We start from the raw sequence: 18893 nt of genomic DNA, 5'->3' as shown, positions 1-18893 counted from the left end.
CTTGTTCAGTTTTGGTCATAATGCCTACATGCATTGGAAAGTACAGCTTCTAAGCTTTCAAACGATATCTATTTTGTGTTGATCAAGCCTGTAGTTCTCAATATTTTGATAATTACTTTTTTCTCGGTGGGCCAATCCAAGCTTAAAGGGTTAGTATTTTCTTATGTAAACTTCAGTAGCAAAAATGGCATAGCATAATTTGTTTAAATTCAAACCATATCCGTGAATTGAAAAAAATATGATTCACTCTATTTAATTTGCATCATCACTCAAAAGGAAGTCTCCATGTGACATTTTGCATATATTAAAACATTTTAGTAAAACAATAAGTAGCTAAATATTGTGTTTTTATTACTATGTATTGTTTTAATTGTGCATATAAATTAAAACGATTACATTTTATGCCTCCTTGTTCATTTAGTGAAAAATTATGAAAAACATGCCTTTGTTTTAGCTAGGTTTTTACTTCTTATAACTAGATTATTTAACTAGATACTGAACTAGATTATTTTATTTCTTGCAATAAACATTTTCAGCCTTTTGAAACTATCGGATAGAAATTTAAATTATTGGAAAAATAAAATTGCCCTTTAAGCCATTTTTTAGCAAATATAAAAATATTCAGATATCCATTGAATGTAAATTACCCAGTCCTATATTCCAGGCTGGACGGAAGGAAGATAATGACTCTAAACTTTCTCTTTCAGCAAATCATGAAAGAGCGGTGGATCAATGCTGGCTTTGAAGACGATGAGCTCAAACCCTTCACTGAACCAGAGGCCGACATCTCTGACCAGAAAAGAATAGGTAAGAAACATCATTGGCGTTTATGTGAAGGTTTAAATGAACTACTGGTCACTGCTATTCTTTTACAACCATTTCAGTGTTCGTTTTCAAGAAAGAAAGGCAGTGGACGATGTTGTGCATATAGTCAACCAAGGGGTTGCCCTCTGTAAGAGCAGGTCGAGGGAGACTCTTCCTCAACTCAGAGAGAAAACGTGTAGTGGCAGTGAAATAAGGGCATGAGGGGTGTACTTGTTAGTGTTGAGTGTTACGTAACAGCAGCTGGCTCCCTCTTGTCTATCGACATCCCTGATGTCTACTCCAGCCTCTCCCACTCTCTCTCTCAGCAAGGATCTCCCTGTGTAGCAATGTGATATTATCACAAGTATGAGTAGAGAGCAAGCTTGGCTTACAGTAACATGAGGCATAACATTGCAGAGCACCCCAGCTTTGTTCGCATATCTGAAATCGATCCACAGCGTAACCTCACATCAGGGTTTCCATTGTCATGGAAAACCTGGAAATGTCAGGGGATTTCCAGGTTGGTAAAAGTCATGGAAATTAATAAAATCTTAAATGTAATGGGAAAAGTCACAAACATTTCAATAGGCAGGGTCTCTCTCTTTCATGGCAGATATGGGCAAAAAGCAGTCTATAGTGTTTATAGTAAAAAAAATTCTAGGTTGCTCCACTTTAAGATATTTAATCTGCTTGATATTGCTCTTTTTAGTGCAATCACTAGACAAAAAAAAAAAAATTCTTTATTTATTAAACACAATTGACTGAATTGAAAGTATAATAGTTCAGATCTATTAATTCCATGGTGTTGTACCTGACACACAAATGGAAATCCACCCCAGCTACACCTGTAAAATGATTTAAGAAATAAGGAACGATGGGAAAAGTCATGAAATTCATTGGTCAAAAGGATTCTGACACACATGAGCACCCACCTGGTTACATATTGAGGAACTGAGAATGTAGAGTACATAGCAACCCCCTGCCCCGCCCCACCCCAATTGAGTGAATCCTCTTGTTGAGAGGAGCATGCTGGATCTTGGCAGCCCACAGTGGTCCTGGTGCATGTAGAGGAGGGGAAACTGAGTTTCTCTTGATGTGGCTCTAAAGGAAAACATTTAAGCCAACCAACAAATGGATTCCCATGAGCCCATTAAAATTCATCTTGGGGAGAGGAGGAGGAGGAGGAGGAGGAGGAGGAGGTTTAATTCAGCATTATGAAATGTACCTGCCTTTCTTGTTTCACTCAAATATGCATTAGAGAAAGCTCTCTCTATTACAAAACATCCAACTAATCAGACTACACTCCAACATCTAGATTGACCTACAGGTTTATGCAGTGTCCGCGTAACAACCGAGTGGGTGTGATATGATTATACTAAAATGTATAAAATGTAAGTATCTTCAATCTCTAAATGAGTTAGACAAGTCAGACTTCAATTACTGTATATTTTGGTAGTTTCATCATTAGATGCTTTTCCACCATACGGCCGAATGGTTTAGAGCACGGTAAGGAACGGTTCCAGTACCATTTCCTCTTGAGCACAGTTCAGCATGACACATTTCAAACCATTCTTGGCAAGGATTTCTCGGCATGATTAGCTAACTGTGCTTAAGCCGTGCTGGTGGTGGAATGGCTTTAGAATGTGCCAATGCCACGGTAACTCAGTTGTTTCTAAGTAGCTGGCAAAGTTCGCTATGGTGAGGTTAATAAAAATTAATAATGTATTTCTGGTGTATCTTCAGGATTTTATGATGATGGTTTAACTAGTCTAGTACCGGTACATTATTTTTCTACACTCCCTTTTTCGTCAGGGAGGTAGATTATGCTAGCTAGCTCATTAAAATGCATAATATGCCATTACATTACTTGTATAATATTTTGTCAATAAATGTCCTTTTAAGCTATTCTAGGAACTTTTACCTTACTGTGTCTGGTGGCTTGCACAACCCCTCAGCAAAAGATTGTAAACATCTTGCCTTTTTCGCTTTGCTTTCCTTTTTGCAACATCAAGAGAAAAAAACAGGGGTAAAAGCAGTCCTAAAAAATATGCAGTCATCCTCCAAAGCGCACTCGCTCCAATGTTTACCTCTCTTGCCATTACCAACTGACGTAATGAATTTTGTGAGCTGGTACTTATTAGTGAATCAAAAACTTACAAATCAAACAAAGCGATTCCTCATTTACTGAACCACAAGTCATTAAAAGAGTGCAACAGTCTGGTTCTGGAAGTAAAAATCCCATTCATTTATCCCATAGACTAAATGATTATCAACGATAACTTATAAACCTTTAAAGACAGACCTTCTGTGAGCTACGAGGTTTTTCCATCAATGGCATATGCTTCCATTGAAGCCAACCATCTGCATTATCTCAACTTCATTGTTTAAAAACCGTGTTTGATAGCGGAATTCATGGTAAACAACTACAATACCCATGGTACAGCCGAGAAAGATCCACCAATCAGAGAAACCGTGGTTGGTTGGTTGGTTCATAGCTTACCACTCTTGTATAATGGATTTTATAAAGTCTATGGAAGAAATCAATGAGGAAAATCAGATGGCTGAAAAAGTGGGTGGGCACTGTTGCGCCATGACTCGAATTGAACCAAGATTTGTTACTGTGAATGTGTAGTTAAAGATGCACATTGAGTTTTTGTAATAAGTTGTATTTTATAAAAAATAAATGAATAGAAATTTTTTTTTTTTAAATGAACAAATGAAGAATGCGTTCATTGTCCTTGAAAACAAATAAAAATGAGCTTAAAGTCCTTGAGATTCACTTTGAAGCATCTGTACAAACCCTGAGGATTGCTGCTTGCCTATTTTAAAAGTCTACAAAATCCATATCCTTAAGTATGAGCAACAGTAATAGTCATGCTTACCTCAGGAAGCAGTACTTTTAAAGTTATTTTGTAAAGCACCACACTAGCATAGGAAGGACAATGTGAATACCCTCTCACTCTTTGTGTGTCGTTCTACAGATGTGATAGTGGGTATGGGCTTCTCCAGAGATAAGATCCAGGAGTCTTTGTCTAAAATGAACTATGATGAGATCACAGCCGTATACCTACTGCTGGGCAGGAAGACCAATGAGGTGAGCACTTAAAGAAACATGGTACAAAGTAACATATATTATGTGAATGGTCCACAGCACAAGTGTTACATGCTGGTTTTGTGTGTTTTAGGAGGTTATTGAGTCCAACTCCAGTAGTAATCTCTCTGTGGCGAAGCTCAGGGCCACTAGTGAGATGAACGGCCAGTCACCAAATCATCTGAAGGTCCAGAGAAGTGTCTCATCCAGTGAATCCAGAAAATCCAGGCGCCATAGTGACCAAGGTGACTTGCATTCAGCATTTACATTTTGGGTCACAATGTCTTGAGCTGAGGTTAAACAAGATCTTACTGGTACAACAGGCCAACATAATAGGACCATAAAGAGGTTATTCAGTTAAAATGATAGCACAAAAACAATACTAAAACCTCACTATGCTGTTTTCCTCCACTCTTTCTCTTGTTATCTTTCTTTTTCTCAGTTGGTGTCACTAACTCAGTGTTGAGTAGCTCTAAGAAGATGGTCCCCGGCATAGCCGATGGTGATGTCAAACAGGAAGGTGGGGTAACGGTACGGAAACCCCCCTCTCACAGCCCCCCCAGCCCACTGCTGGGTAATGCCAACAACCCCAACAAAACAGAAATACCTGACCGCAAGAGAGGCAGCACCATTACACCCAATGTGAGTTTACCCTGTTTCTGTCCTTTTGTACAGTGCAAATACTGAATTAGCTTTGTTCCAAAATGTAGCGAGCTGCCTTCTAAGGCAGAATCCATCAACACCATTGAACCTCATAAGTGACTGATTTGGAACACCCTACATAGGCAGCAACTCCATTCATCATACAGATAGCACTCCACACAGGAGACTAGACTTGCCATTTATTTTAATAGAGTTTGACTTTAGCATGTCACTAAGCTAGTGGTGTGATACACTAATAAGCATAAAAACGCATAGCACGCGCACATACTGGGTATACAAGTTTATTTTTAACTAAAACAGATTATTTTTATCTATACTTTTCTGCGTGGAATGAAATATAAGTTTATTAAGTTACATTTATAATTTCGCTCTCCTTAACCACCGTCTTTTTTCTCTTTTTCCAGTTGGATTATTTTTTTTTTTTTTTTTTGCAATGCATTTTTGGATTGCTTTCTCTGATACTGCTTTAGAATTTTGTCGAAACAAGTTGGGGGAACCGATTATAGGTCGACCGATAATTAATTTTGCAGATACCGATAACTAAAGTGGTGGGAAAAGTCCTATAACTGATTAATCGGCAGATGCATTTAATCTATTTATAGACTGTTAAAAAATGCCTGTCTTCCCATACTATGATGGCACAGACAGGGAGGCTACAAGAGTCCAAAATGAATATAATCCCAAATGCAGTTTGTTGTAAAACCAAAATCTCAATAATGACCAGAATGAAGATTTGGTGCATAACGAGGGACTTTTAACTATAAACAAACCCAAAATACATAGTGGACTCTTCTTTTGAAGTGACGGAGACTTGGCTCTTTTACAATGCTCAATATTTAAGAATATATCAAATTAAGCTTTTTATAGCCTATACAGAATATTCACCAGATGAGGTTTAATGATGAATAATGTTTTTTTTATTTCTCACAAGATATAAAGTTCGAGACACGATGTATATGCTGATGGGGGATGTTTACACAGTAGCATTTTACTTTGCATGCTCTCGTTTCAATTTAGAGCACTTGATTAACAAATCAAAATATGCATTGAAGTGAGGATAAAAATATGGATGAATATTGTCAATGATGAAAAATTTTGATATAGCTAATCCCCATGAGGTGTCGGTGATTTGTTTTTATTTCATCTTTAGAGGCCACTTTTATACTGTAGAACTAAGCTACTCTGACTATTGAATCCTCCAGCGCCGGCCACAGAGGAAATCGGAGGAATATGCCGATAATTTTTAAAAATTATCACCGTAGATTTTTTGCTGATAACCGATTATGCCAAAATGCAACTATCGGCACAGATTAATCTGTAAAACCAATATATATCGGTCTACCTCTTGAAAAGAGGAATGGTCTCCTGTTTTTATAGAAAACAAAAATCATATAATATGATTGAGTATTATACCTCAATTTTCTTGGTCTCACACAGAATAACTCTGGATCTGGAGGGATATCAAGGAGAAACACATATGTGTGCACTGATAAAAACAACACTGACCGCCTTTCTGTCATTCCCAATGGGAAGGAAAACAGGTACAGTGTGACGTATTGGTTGTTCTACTTGTGTACTGACTGCTCTATCCAATCTTTTCTTTTGAAACAACAAAACATATATTAACATTTGTTAGACGCTTTTATACAAATGGACTTGCAGTGCATTCAGGTTGTACATTTGATCAGTATGTGTTCCTTGGGAATCTAACCCTTGACCTTGCCTTTGCTATAGTGCCATACTTTACCAGATACATTAAGCCTATGCAAATGTAATGAAACCAAGCCTGGTTTTGTTTCTGTCTGTAGTGTGTCATTGTCTCCTGGCTCTCAGGACCCTGGTGCATCCACTCACAGCATTAGCACTTCTGCCACACCAGATAAAACGCGTTTCCCACGAGGCACTGTGAGCCGCAGCACCTTCCACGGACAACTGAGGGATCGTCGCACAGCCACCTATAACGGCCCCCCTGCCTCGCCCACTCAACCACGCAGCCGTGCTAACGCCAACAACCTGCTCACCAAGCTCACCTCCAAACTCACACGCAGGTAAACACACCCTCACATGCATATGAACACACATACACGAAACTACTCGCAAATCACCTGTTTTTTTTTTTTACAATACAACATGCTGTATTTAGCTGCTCAGCTTACAAAGTGCAGTGTCGGTTTTGTAGCTAGTTTCAGGTCTGAATTTCTTCTCCTTTCCTAACCTCCCTCTTCTTTGATTTTTGTTATTTTATATTTTCTCAGAGTTCAATAGACTATAGTTTTATTTTGTCCGTCTTTGTAATGTCTCTTCCTTTTCTTTTTTTCATTTCTTCTGTTGTAGAAATATGTCATTCAGGTTTTCCAAAAGGTAGGACTTCGAGTTTATGGGGTGTAAATCTCTCTTTTAACATAATGAGAGGAGTTCAGAGGCTGACGCACTAACACATAGTATTTCATTGCAGTGATTTGGAGTTTAATGCTCTCACAGTGGTTGATTACAGCATGCTTTAAAACACCGCCTGCATCCTAGTGTGACCAGATCAAATCAGTCTACTGCTTTTTAACTGATTGCTACTAATCAAAATGTTTGCATGACACAAGCTGATTGTGCAAAACAATGTCTCTGTCTTAATTTGACACAAAGAAACACTTTTGAATCATTTAGCTTATTCAGCATAGGCTTTGGTATGTTCTCAGCTGTAAAGTATGTAGAGAGATCAGTTTTGCACTCATTTGAGATATATAATTAGTTCAGTAATGAACAGTTCAGTTGTCAGTGTAGTGTGTTGCAAATCGGTCATTTGTGAAGCTCCATTTTGAGTTTGGTTGCTGCCTTTGAAGGCAGCTGCCTATGTTAGCAATAGACAGCAAGGCAACTTGCTTGGTTTTGGAGCAGAGTGATTTTTGTTTTGTTTTTTTAAGCAAAGAGAGCTGGAGTAAACTGGAAGGGGGTTTGAAGACAGTGAATAATTTCTCTTTGAAAAAGCATGAGCAGTAATGACTGGTTTGTACCCTAATGGACTCATTTGATAATAGTACACTGCCACCTGGTGTTAGAAAGGTTTTACCTTTAATTTATTATAGTAATCTCAGAGTGGTTCATAGGATTTTGTTCTAGTATTAAAATAATTATTTTAACAATAAATTTAAGTATATAATACTGTCATTAATAAAATGTATTCCAATAAGGGGTGGTGTGAAATGGAGAGTGAGCTAAGAGCCAGTTGCAACCAAAATGGACCAAGATTTGATTTGTCCACCTTTAGGGCCAGAGACGGTGTGAAAAAAGTCCTTTAAAAAAGACTCTGGTGTGAAAACACCATACATCTCTGATTCCACCTCTTATGCTGCATTCCATTCATCTCAAAGTCGGAATGCCACTTGAAGTCGGACTTCTAAATTGGAAACTGGTGCGATGATCTTGATTTCGCAGAGATGCAGGTGCATGACGTCACACAAACATGTCAGCACCCAGGGAGATGTACAAAGTTAGTGATAAACATTCACTTTTATTAATTAATACTAATCAGTTAGCTAAAGTTCCTATATTACATGATATTCAAGCTTGTTTAACAAATGTTTGCAGAGACCGGTTTATAAAACAAGGCATTATACTCTCTTTTGATAATCGTCCACCTATAGCACAAATGCTTGCATTGCAGCATTTTCTATCAATTGGGTTGCTAGGAGACGTCTCTGGTGACAGTCGAACACCTGCTAAGCTAACGGGAGCATTGCAGTTTTGTTTCCTTACACGTCATCTTTCGAGTGTCTGGCAATGGAATTCCTTTATTGTCGGAGATCGGAGATATCAAGTAGGACTATCCCACATCGAACTTAAATGGAATGCAGCATTAATGTCATGTCTTGTTTTCATTTCTCTCCTGTTTTTCTTTACCTTCCTCTTCAGATCAATTTATATATTATCAGTGTTTTTTTGTTTTTTTTTGTGTGTGAATAAAGGTGGATGTTTTTTAAAGAGAAGGTTCTTTTAAAGGGTACGTTTAATGTTAGTGTATGATCAGTAAACATTGGGCCTGTGTAATTACTATGCCCTAATATGGTGTCCTAAAGATGGTTTAAGGTGGGAGGAGCCAATGCTTGGCTATAGTGCAACAGTACCCGCCCATCTTTTCAGCCGTCTAGGTTCCAGAAGTATTTTCCCCATTAATTTTTTCCATAGACTTGTCATAAAATCCTCCATAAGAGTTCTAAGCCATGAACCAAACCAACCAGCTCAGAGGTGAATCACAATAGCTTTGTTTTAAGGCAAAAAAGTATTTGAAAATCATACTACAAGACTGTGTACTTACCGTCTTTCATGAGGTCATAGACTAGCATCCCATGAAGCATAGAGAATTATGTAATAGAATAAAAAAATGATGGAAATATTCAGAATTTTGCAATTTAAACAATTTTTAAACAATGAAGTTAAAGTAACACGGACTGATGACTTAAGAGGCATATACTGTAAAATTGATGAACAGCCTCGGAGCTTGCAGTAAGTCTGTTTTTAAAGGTTTATCAGTTATCATTGAACATCAGTTCGTCTATGGACAAAATTAATGGGATTTTTACTTCCTGAACCAGACTGTTGTGCTCTCTTGAATGCAACAGTGATGATCTACTTTTTCAGCCATCGTGGTTCTGGATGTATTTTTCCCAGTTAATTATCACCATATTAATTTTTAAAAAACATCATCAATAGAGTTCTAAGCCTTGAAGGCAAACCAATTGGCTCTGAGATGAAGTACAACTATTTTAAAATCAGGGGAAAAAACTAAGTTACAAGACTGGGTTATTAAATTCTTAGAATGAACTACTCTTAGAAATGTTTGAAAAACGTCCTTAAGTAAAAAATGCATTTTCTAGCAAAATATTCAAATGAAATATATTTCTTCAAGACGTTGGCTGTTAAACATGATTTTGTTGAAATCACTACTTGCTCACAAAAAGTTTCTCAGTTGAGAAAACAATTGTGATTTTTCCATCCATAGCCCTACTGTTGCGTTCTATAAGCCTTTGTCCTTGTAAACACAAGAATCTACAAGAACATATGGGCATGTCCTAAAGAAGGTTTCTGGTGGGAGGAGCCAGTGTTGGTTATTAGGAAGGATTTAAGTTAAATAGTACTGTAAGCTGCAACACTCACGTGCGATGACCTTCAGCGAGTCATCTTCAGATTTGTGCCTTACAAAAAAGATCACACACATTTTTAAACCTACAACATAAAGAAATGCTCAATTTACTGTTTAAACTGTGTCTCAATCTATCCCTCTCTTCCCTGTCTTTCCTTTTCTTCCTCCCTCCCCTTCCGTTCTCTCTTTCTGTCTGGCTTCCTCCCCCAGGGTCACTTTTGACCCGAGCAAACGGCAATCTGCCATCAAATCAGGGCCGGCTGCCCCCTCTGTGCCCCCCACCCTCACAGTCCCCTCCAACCCTGCGGCAAAGACTCTTAGTAAGTCTGCGCTAAACTCGTTTACTGTCTTCCTATTTTTTTTTTTTTTCATCCCCCTCTCTACCTGCTTCCCTCTCCACCTCTCTAAACATGTACATGGCTTTGTTTTATCTGCGTCCACTAGTTTAATTTTTCTATCTTTTTGTCGGCTTTGAACTGCTCTTTTCTTCCAGATTCAGCAGCACTGGCTATAGGGAGTTGTAAGAATTCGCAGAAGAAGAGTGTCTAGAGTAAGGGTAGTTTAAACACACATAAACGACAACTACAACAACACATGTTTAATTGAGAGAGAAGGCTAAATGTGTACGTGAGAGAGAGAGAAAGGCAAAACACTGTTTTGTCTGTGGACTTGAGCCTCTAGGGTTCCCCCGGTTATGAAAATCCTGGATATATCAGGAAATTTAAGAGAACAGGCTTTTATTTCTGTGCCTGGGTAAGTCAAGGAAATTAATAAAATATTAAAATGTGCATTCTGATTTTTATATTTATGTCGCACTGGCCAATCTGACAGTCGTCTTGGACTTGCACTGCAACTTTTCACCGTGGATGCACTGCCATTGTAGAAATGCACTATTTTCAGTCAGCCCTGATTATCTCCCTAGGAAGAAAAACCTGAAACCTGTCAAGAAAATGTTTTAGTCCTGTTTTACTTTAAAATCAAAAGAAATATTATATATAAAATATTTTAGGGCCATTTAAGATTCTTTAATAATTATTTTTATGACAGTTAAGAACAGTTTTATGCCCAAATTCTCATTACTGCAGTGTAAAACAAAATTATATATTATTTGAATTGTCAAGTATTCATCATAGTAGTGCTTCCTTGGTACTGCTTTTCATTTTTCATGAATCTTTTTTCACTCAACACATACAAAATGATTTACTGTAATGAGAATCATCACTGAAAACAATGGGAATAGTAAAAGTACAATATCTGGACATGTTACGTTAATGGGAATGAGTGTCCTGAAAATCCCATCACAATGCAAAAAATCTTAATGATCCAAAATGTAGGCTTCATTTTCTTTAACCAAAATATAATGTGATATTTAAAAAAAAAAAAAAAATTGTATTATTGATTTGGGGGTTAAATATGACCAGGACATTTTTTTTTTTTAGTTGACTAGAATTTTATCATTTTAAGCGCAGTATCTGTAAATGATTTCTGGTTATCACAAATGACTGGAAAATTCATGGAAATTGATTGTTTAAAAGGCATGGGAACCCTGAGTCTCTATCTGTCTGAAACTATGGCGTATCCATAAACACTACGACACGCATCCTCTCGCATGCGAAGCGCACCATATACTCTATGTAGACACGTCCCTTATATCTGTATATCCGTCTGATGTCAGGTCACAAGCAATGTCTCGCACCCTGCGCTGAGAATAGGCTTTTGCCCATGATTAATTTTTTCTGTGACATTCTAGATGTATTTTGTTATTTGAAGGAAGCAGCATGGCAGTTCAGATAAGTGCATGGCCATAAAGTACTTTACATATTCGGACGTCCAAGTAAATTGTAACGGTCTTGTATAATTTGTTTTTGTGTTTTTTGTCTCACCCAAAATACTGATAAAACCAAGTCTTTTGGGGGAGTTCACTTTTTGACTACCTTTTTTTTTTTTTTTTTTAAACTCCCCTTTTGTTATTGTATTTATTTCTCTCTCATTTTGTCTCTCTCATATGCATAGTGATTGTAGTGACTCTAAAATGACTAAAAATTGCTTCCTTTCCCCTTTCTTTCTGTCTCACTCTCTCCATCCGTTCCTTTTTGCTCCATTGTGATCTCTAATCACTCAACAAATAAACCATAGAGTCTCAACCGAGTTTGAGAGAAGCGGGAGATTTGAGGGCTCAAGGTGAGGCATCAGAATGGAAGCCCTAATTTTCTCATGGCTCATTATTATCATGTGTTTTAGATGTATGTACCCCATCTCCCACTGTAAGCTGGAGATATCAGAGTGTATTGTACACACTATACTACAGCATGTGAGCAATTAGTTTGTCCTATTGATGTTGTGTTAGGGCTGGGCAAAATATTGAATTTTCACAATATATTTGTGATAATTTTAGATTTTAAATATACTGCATTTAATGCGCTTTTTATTTGGCCACTGAGTTTAAAGGAATATTCCAGATTCAATACAAGTTAAGCCCAATCGACAGCATTTGTGGAATTTTGATTTAGAATTAATTTCAAATTCTCTTTTTAAAAAAAAAAAAAAAAAAGACCAATTCTCGGTTACAGTAACTACAATGGAAGTGAATGGGGCCAGTCTGTAAATGTTAAAATACTCACCGTTACAAAAGTATGGCACAATTTTAGTGATTAAAATCACTTGCTAACCTTCGCTGTTTAAAGTTATATCCAATTTTACACTTTCGTTGCCATAAAAAGCTGTAAACCTTAAAACAAGCATGAAAACTACCATTTAAACAACTTTACAGCTCAAATAATGCACACGTTTTAACAGAAGAGTTAATGTACCGGCAAGTGCTTTTTTAAAATTATAAGCTTCACATTTCTGCATTTTAAACCCTCCAGAAATTGGCCCCTATTCACTTCCAAACATTTTGAATCTAATTGGCTGCAATGGTGGTTTGGGCAAAACTGTGGTTCCTCTTAAGCTGTTTCAGAGTAACACAAATATGGAGATATATCATCAAAAGGCTAATAAAATATAAATGTTTTACCTGTATTGCCCAGCCGTTAATCATTGTATATAGTGTGCTGCTTGTGTGCATGCCTCAGTTTGTTTTGCATTTGTTTTACATTTAATTTTCATGTGCGATTATGATTGATAACCCATGCACGCATCTGCTTCAGAGATTGTTTACTACCATTGGGATTAATGGTTAGTTTCAAAGTAACATCAGTATATGAGATGTTGCCACCATGTTGTATTTCTCCATCCACCTCACTCCTCTTAACCTTGTATTGCTCTCTTTACATTGCCTTTTCAATCCGTCTCACCCCCGTACAGTCGCCATGTATCTGGGGATCAGCAGAAAGATGAAGGGAAAGATGGAAAAGACGGCAAACCCCGCTCTCTCCGTTTCACCTGGAGTATGAACACCACCAGCACCATGGAGGCAGCGGACATCATAAATGAGATCCGTAAAGTTCTGGATGCCAACAGCTGCAGTTACCAGCAGCACGAACGCTTTCTGCTTCTCTGTGCCCATGGCGACAGCCGCAGCGACAGCCTTGTCCAATGGGAGATGGAGGTTTGCAAACTGCCCCGGCTCTCACTTAATGGTGTCCGTTTTAAGAGGATATCTGGCAACTCCATTGCTTTTAAGAACATTGCTTCCAAAGTTGCAGGCGAACTCAAGCTATGAATATATCTTTAATGTAACTACATAGAGGAATTTATGAAATGGTTCAGTTCAGTATAGACAAATGAATTGAGCTATACAATCGTTAAGTAGCAGTTTACGTTTTTATTATTTTTTTTTTTTTTTTTTTAATAAACCACTTACATGTATTTTAGAAAATGTATATACTTTAACATTGCTTAAAGCAATAATTTCTTAACATCAGTCACACAATAATTGTATTATTGTGCAATTCGTTAAATGCTGTAAAAAAAACAACAAAAAAAAACAGGTTTGAACCTTTCAGTGTTATGATTGTATGCACATTAGATGATTTGAGTCTGTTCAGATGGGAGCCAACTCATTGCCATCAACATCATTACAGACTAATGATTTGATACTGATCATTCAGGACATGGATGCAAGATTGAGATTTGTGGGGGTTTGTTTTATTTTAGCTTTTTAACAGGCACTATTCTGTGGTGGTTTTAATTGTGTGTTTTGAGCAGCCCTTGTGTATAGGGTGTGCCCAAATCTTGAAAAATGTTTTTAAGTTGCTTAAGACTTTGAACATTTGCTCTGCACCTCTATATAGTGCTGGTGCTCATCTGTGAAAATGACTGCGGTAAACCTGATTTGAGCACAGTTTCACTGTTTGAATGTTACTAAGAGCAAGATTTAGATGTTTTATTTATTTCACGTCATTGCCCACTCCAGTGTATTTTTGTGTAAATAATGTACTATGTAGTAATTACGCATTTTCATAATTTTTTTTTTTTCTCTAAAAACAAGAGGTCATCTTGTAATCTTTCACTAATAAGACTCACCACAGATTCTATTAAAATATCTGTAACTTGTCACAGTGTTCATGGCAGAAATCTAATACAGCTACGAAATGATCTCAAAATTGTATTGGGTGTTTTTCATCTGTATGTGCTTTTTGTTTCAATTAATCTTATCTTCTCTAACCCTCTTTGTATATCAAGAGCTGCAGGTCAACAACTGAGCTGCTCAACATTGTTAATCTTGTTGCATCCAAAAAATGTGTAGGAATTAGGCCTACAGGGTTCCAATGGTCATTGAAAACTTGGAAATATCAGCAAATTTTAAAATGTTATGACCAGGCCTTGAAAAGTATTGGAAATTTCCATAGTGAATTTTCCAGAAATTGTTCTAGTTATGCTCAGTTCTGAACTATTTTATTGGCTATAAATTGAACAAATGTACATGCAAGCTCTATAAAATGTAGTAATCCTTAGCCAGTAATGGGGGGAGGGGGAGGGAATAAAAGTTGTGGGAACCCTATAATGAAGTGAAAAAAAAAAAGACAAAGCTGGTGAACATGGGCCAATTTTTATTGAGATATGCTCATCCAACTGTTGACCTGGGGGGGGGGTGTGTGTGGGTGTGTGTGTGTGTGTGTGCAACAAGAACTCGTCAGAATGGTGACAAAGAACCCTTAAATACAGCATGTATTCCAAGAACAAGTCAACAAACATTTTATTCTGTCAATTAAGAAATGTAGGGGTGGTGAGAGGTTAAGAGAAGAAATTGGGGAGGTGAGTTTGAAATGCAGTTTACTTCTGGGCAGGCATGAGGTCATCAATGGACTGGCCTTTCTCCAGCCGTTTCTCCATCTCTGTCAGTAGTCTGACTCCATCCACTACCATCTGCACCAGCTCCACCTCGGAGAATCCCAGTCGGTCAGCATTGGAAATGTCAAAAACTCCACCCACAGCAGCAGTGTCCACACCACCTAATGACGAAAAGGACATTTTACATTTAGCTGTATTTATTTAGAAAAAATGCAGCAGGAATGTGCCATTTAAATAAATGCTGTAGTTAAGTAGTAAGGCCAGGTCTTTTTACCTGTTCCACGTTTCTGTAGCCTCAGTTTCTTAAGGACCTCTTCAAACTTGCTGTTCTTGCTAAGATTAGGCAGTTTGACATGCACTCCAGCACGCAGGCCTGTGCCAAGGTTGGATGGGCAAGTGAGGATGTAACCCAGGTGCTCATTCCACATAAACGCGTGTCCCTTGTTTTTAAACAACTCCTCAATCTATGAGAAAAGTAATCAAAGTATTTCTTGCCCTTCTTTATATTGAGACATGGCAGTAAAAGTCCATGAAAGTGTCTTGTATGATTTCAATAATTTCTGCAAACACATTGACGAGAAAGACATTTCTGAGCTGCAGTTACTGTATTACAATGATATGCTAAATCATCACATTTATTTTTACGTTTATGTGACAAGGTAGGAATACAAAACTATTTTACAAGAGACACCCCACTCTCAAAACTGTTATAAAAGAACATTTTTGCAATAGAGATGGAATGAAACTGGGCAAAGCTTATAACTTTTGTAACATCATAGTAAAGTGATACCTTGGTGAGGCCTGTGCAGAAACGGTTGAAGACCTCCTTCATGTTGCCACCTTTCTGCATGGAGATGACACGTAGGTGGTCCTCCTCATTCACCCATACAAGGAAAGTCTTGTTATCATTGTGCCTGGAGAATATGAGTGAGGGAATGTATCTCGATGAATGAGAATGAAATAGTTTTCCAGTAAGGAACTATGTCAGAGTATGGTATCTAAACAGGGTAGGAGGCCAAGTAGTTGTGTATCTAATCAGAACTAGTGGAAGTCTCATATCCAATTCTGACTAAATACTATAACCTCATCTTAAGCTAGAATTTAGGTGAGGTCATGGAAGTATTGAGGGCATTCTAGATTTAATCAAATTAATTTGGAAGAACAATACTATAAAAATATCAACAAAGTTCATTTGTTTTTTAGCCATTCAATGTTGAGTCATTATTCAAACCCAACCAGTAAAGAATTCCCTTCATAATCAGCACATAACTCTTTGTAAAGAGATGCTGCATGTTTGCATGTGTGCCCAACTCAATAGCCGTGATGCCTCCATTTGCAGCGTCTGGCATAAAACCAACTGGAACTAGGCTCCCTTTCTGTAAATCACCCTCTAAGTAGTGCAAGCAGTGCATTGAGGACAATGAAGAACACTCACCAGATCCCCCTGGCATCGGGCCAATCACGAGCCATCCCTGAAGCCAGCAGCAAGGGAGATACAGGCTTGTCAAACAGGAAGTGGTCATCGATAAGCTGCTGCTGCTCATCCTCTGTCATGTTCTTCAGGGCATAGTATTTCCCTTTGAGATCCCCAGTCAGGGCACCAAGAGCTATGGTAGACACAGATCAAGGTAATAAAAAAATGTGCATAAATCCTCTATGCATTTACATCCATTTAAAATATTATCCATGAAGAACAGATTAAAAGGTCAAACTGTAAGAAGATAATGTTTTGAATGTATATCTTGGCCAATGGCAAGATATACATCACCATTAGAGGGAGCCACAAGACCAGGCCTAAGGAATGTAAGCAACGTTTGATGTGGCATTGCAACCATGTACCTTCCACAGAAAGCTTCTCAATAGCTCTCCTCTCCCCACGACTGCAGTGTGGAGGCAGGCAGAAACCGCGGATACTCCTGCCAGTTCTGACGCGAGAGCTCATCACGTAATTGGGGTCCAGGTCATCACCACCCTGCAGGGACAGAAAGTTGAGTTCTAGTGAATAAGTATGCAATATCACCATACAAACATTTCTATATTCTAATAAAACAACAGACAGGCTTTTAACACAGTACCTTAAGGTTATCTGGGTTGAGGTCAGTCTTGTGTTTGTCTGATGGCTTGTACCCTCCGTGTCTGTCCTCAATGATGGGGTCCAACAGCTCTTTAAACACCTCATAGGTCTCCTCGTCCCCAGCCACACAACCCACAGTCATAATGAAGGGGTGGCCTGAGATTGGAAACAAGTGTGAATTCACAGGATTCATGCACAGTGTAGAAGATGACAACTATAAAACACCCATTTATTCTTAACATCAAGTGCATTCTCAGCTGTAGAATAACTGTATAACCCCTGACAAACCATATATGTTCTTTTACCAGGATTATCTACACCAGTTTGAATGGCTTTATCTATAGTAAAGCTACTGGGCGTAGAACGCTCACGGAGCTGCTTGTACATGTCCAGAGTGAGAAATTTGGCTATGTAGTTGCAGTGCTCGCTGAGATCTGGATACTCATCCTCAGTTGACAGTTGCTTGATGGTCAGAGTTAACACAACAACATATGAGATATAAACATATCACACTCTACTGCCAATAGACGAAGTCACCTGATTTCTGGTGTCGTCTGAATGGTTTGCCACCATTTGTCTTACCAAATACTGTTTACATATTTATTTTTGCTTGCACATACTAGACAGCAACTGCCACAGCATACCTATTCAAGTTCTATACAAAGAGTCAGCAAGGTCACTCAACACGCAATGATAATTAATTTCTGTTCTCTTAAAAGTGACTTTTCGATACTAGTGAAATGATGTGGCTCGCAATGCATTGCCAGAAGGCGCATGACAGATGGTCTTTAAAGAAGAGAACTGAGAGTTGTTTGGTGTCTTTACCTGGGTTATCTACCCCGGTCTGGATTACGTCATCCAGTGTAAATCCGCTGGGCGTCTGTTTGGAGCGCAAAGTCTCATACGAGGCCGGAGTCAGCACCTTGGCCATATGGTTGTTGTGCTTGCTGAGGTCGGGATATTCCTGCTCACAGGAGTTCTTCATTTTAAGCTGGTTGTGGCTGTTTCCGAAAGGCATGGCTGTTGTTCTCTGAGCGCGGCCCGCGGGAAAGGGATGGAAAATAACGGTGGTTACACTTTGTGCGAAATACAGCCAGAGGGCGCCGCTGCGCATCCTCGCATCCTAACACATTTGAATAAAACGGGAAAAGACTTGGGTTTTCCGTGGAGAAAAGAATTACATTTTTTTTTAGCCAACTTACTTTTATGCGTTATATAATTGTTAAGTAAGCGTTAAAGTTCCTATTTTAGTTTCTTCGTGTGTAAAAAAAAAAAAAAAAAAAGAAGTAAAATGATGAACTTGAGGGCCGAGATGCGCTGCGGTTTGCACGTACTCTTGGAAGGTATAGTACATCACTATATCTGATATCTCTATTCAGCATTGTGCCGTACATAATAAATTAATAAAAAAATAACTACTCTGACTTGGGACGTCCGCTGTAAGGGACCGAAGATGGGACTTTTTCTGTCACAAAAAAACTTTCAGATAAAGCCTGAGAGGAGATCTCCAATCTTAAACGATACATAGCAACCTATTAATCTTAATAATAAATCGAGCGTGTCTTTTAATGCGCCGTCAAATGCCCTTTATACAGAGATCCGCGGAAAACCCAAACTTTACCGAAAAAACGAGTATCCAGATTTTTTTTTTTTTTTTTTTTAATGCAATCATGAGGGGAAAACACGTAATAATGAACCCTTACCGTGGGTTGTGGACTACTGCTACAGGAAGACTGGGCTGAGACAAAGATCCCTATTTTTCCGGTTGTGAATGAAACTCCTCGGCGTCACTGTGATCTCCAGCACTGGATTATGATGGAGCGTCTGTTTTATAGTACGGGAGAGCCGCGCCCATTGGCTACTATGTGTAGTCCATTCATCGACTGGAAGAACTT

General features: G+C 38.2%; 2 protein-coding genes across 8 annotated transcripts in view; one reads left to right on the top strand and one right to left on the bottom strand.

Moving 5' to 3' along the window:
• Nucleotides 1-13486, top strand: part of LOC127412090 (MAP/microtubule affinity-regulating kinase 3-like) — a 50081-nt gene extending 36595 nt beyond the window's left edge. For 2 of the 7 annotated variants that reach the window (XM_051648153.1, XM_051648150.1), the window contains exons 10-18: nucleotides 708-807; nucleotides 3786-3898; nucleotides 3990-4140; nucleotides 4338-4537; nucleotides 5996-6099; nucleotides 6367-6606; nucleotides 6893-6919; nucleotides 11826-11870; nucleotides 12996-13486. In XM_051648153.1, coding sequence (XP_051504113.1) covers nucleotides 708-807; nucleotides 3786-3898; nucleotides 3990-4140; nucleotides 4338-4537; nucleotides 5996-6099; nucleotides 6367-6606; nucleotides 6893-6919; nucleotides 11826-11870; nucleotides 12996-13353 — 1338 coding nt within the window. In that variant the 3' untranslated portion in view covers nucleotides 13354-13486. Of the gene's footprint in view, nucleotides 1-707; nucleotides 808-3785; nucleotides 3899-3989; nucleotides 4141-4337; nucleotides 4538-5995; nucleotides 6100-6366; nucleotides 6607-6892; nucleotides 6920-9899; nucleotides 10010-11825; nucleotides 11871-12995 lie in introns of all 7 variants that reach the window. The other 5 variants (XM_051648155.1, XM_051648156.1, XM_051648151.1 and 2 more) reach the window with 5 other exon arrangements.
• LOC127412102 (creatine kinase B-type-like) lies at nucleotides 13453-18836 on the bottom strand. The gene is made up of 8 exons (XM_051648182.1): nucleotides 18702-18836; nucleotides 17824-18028; nucleotides 17000-17154; nucleotides 16764-16896; nucleotides 16360-16531; nucleotides 15715-15838; nucleotides 15199-15388; nucleotides 13453-15085 (listed from the first exon to the last, which is right to left on the bottom strand). Exons 2-8 carry the CDS (start codon nucleotides 18014-18016, stop codon nucleotides 14907-14909), a joined length of 1146 nt encoding a protein of 381 aa, XP_051504142.1. The 5' UTR covers nucleotides 18017-18028; nucleotides 18702-18836; the 3' UTR covers nucleotides 13453-14906.
• Between the last annotated feature and the right edge of the window lie 57 nt (nucleotides 18837-18893).

This window comes from Myxocyprinus asiaticus, chromosome 21 (assembly GCF_019703515.2).
Source record: "Myxocyprinus asiaticus isolate MX2 ecotype Aquarium Trade chromosome 21, UBuf_Myxa_2, whole genome shotgun sequence".
Classification (NCBI taxonomy): Eukaryota; Metazoa; Chordata; class Actinopteri; order Cypriniformes; family Catostomidae; genus Myxocyprinus; species Myxocyprinus asiaticus.
This window is presented reverse-complemented; position numbering and strand designations above follow the sequence as displayed.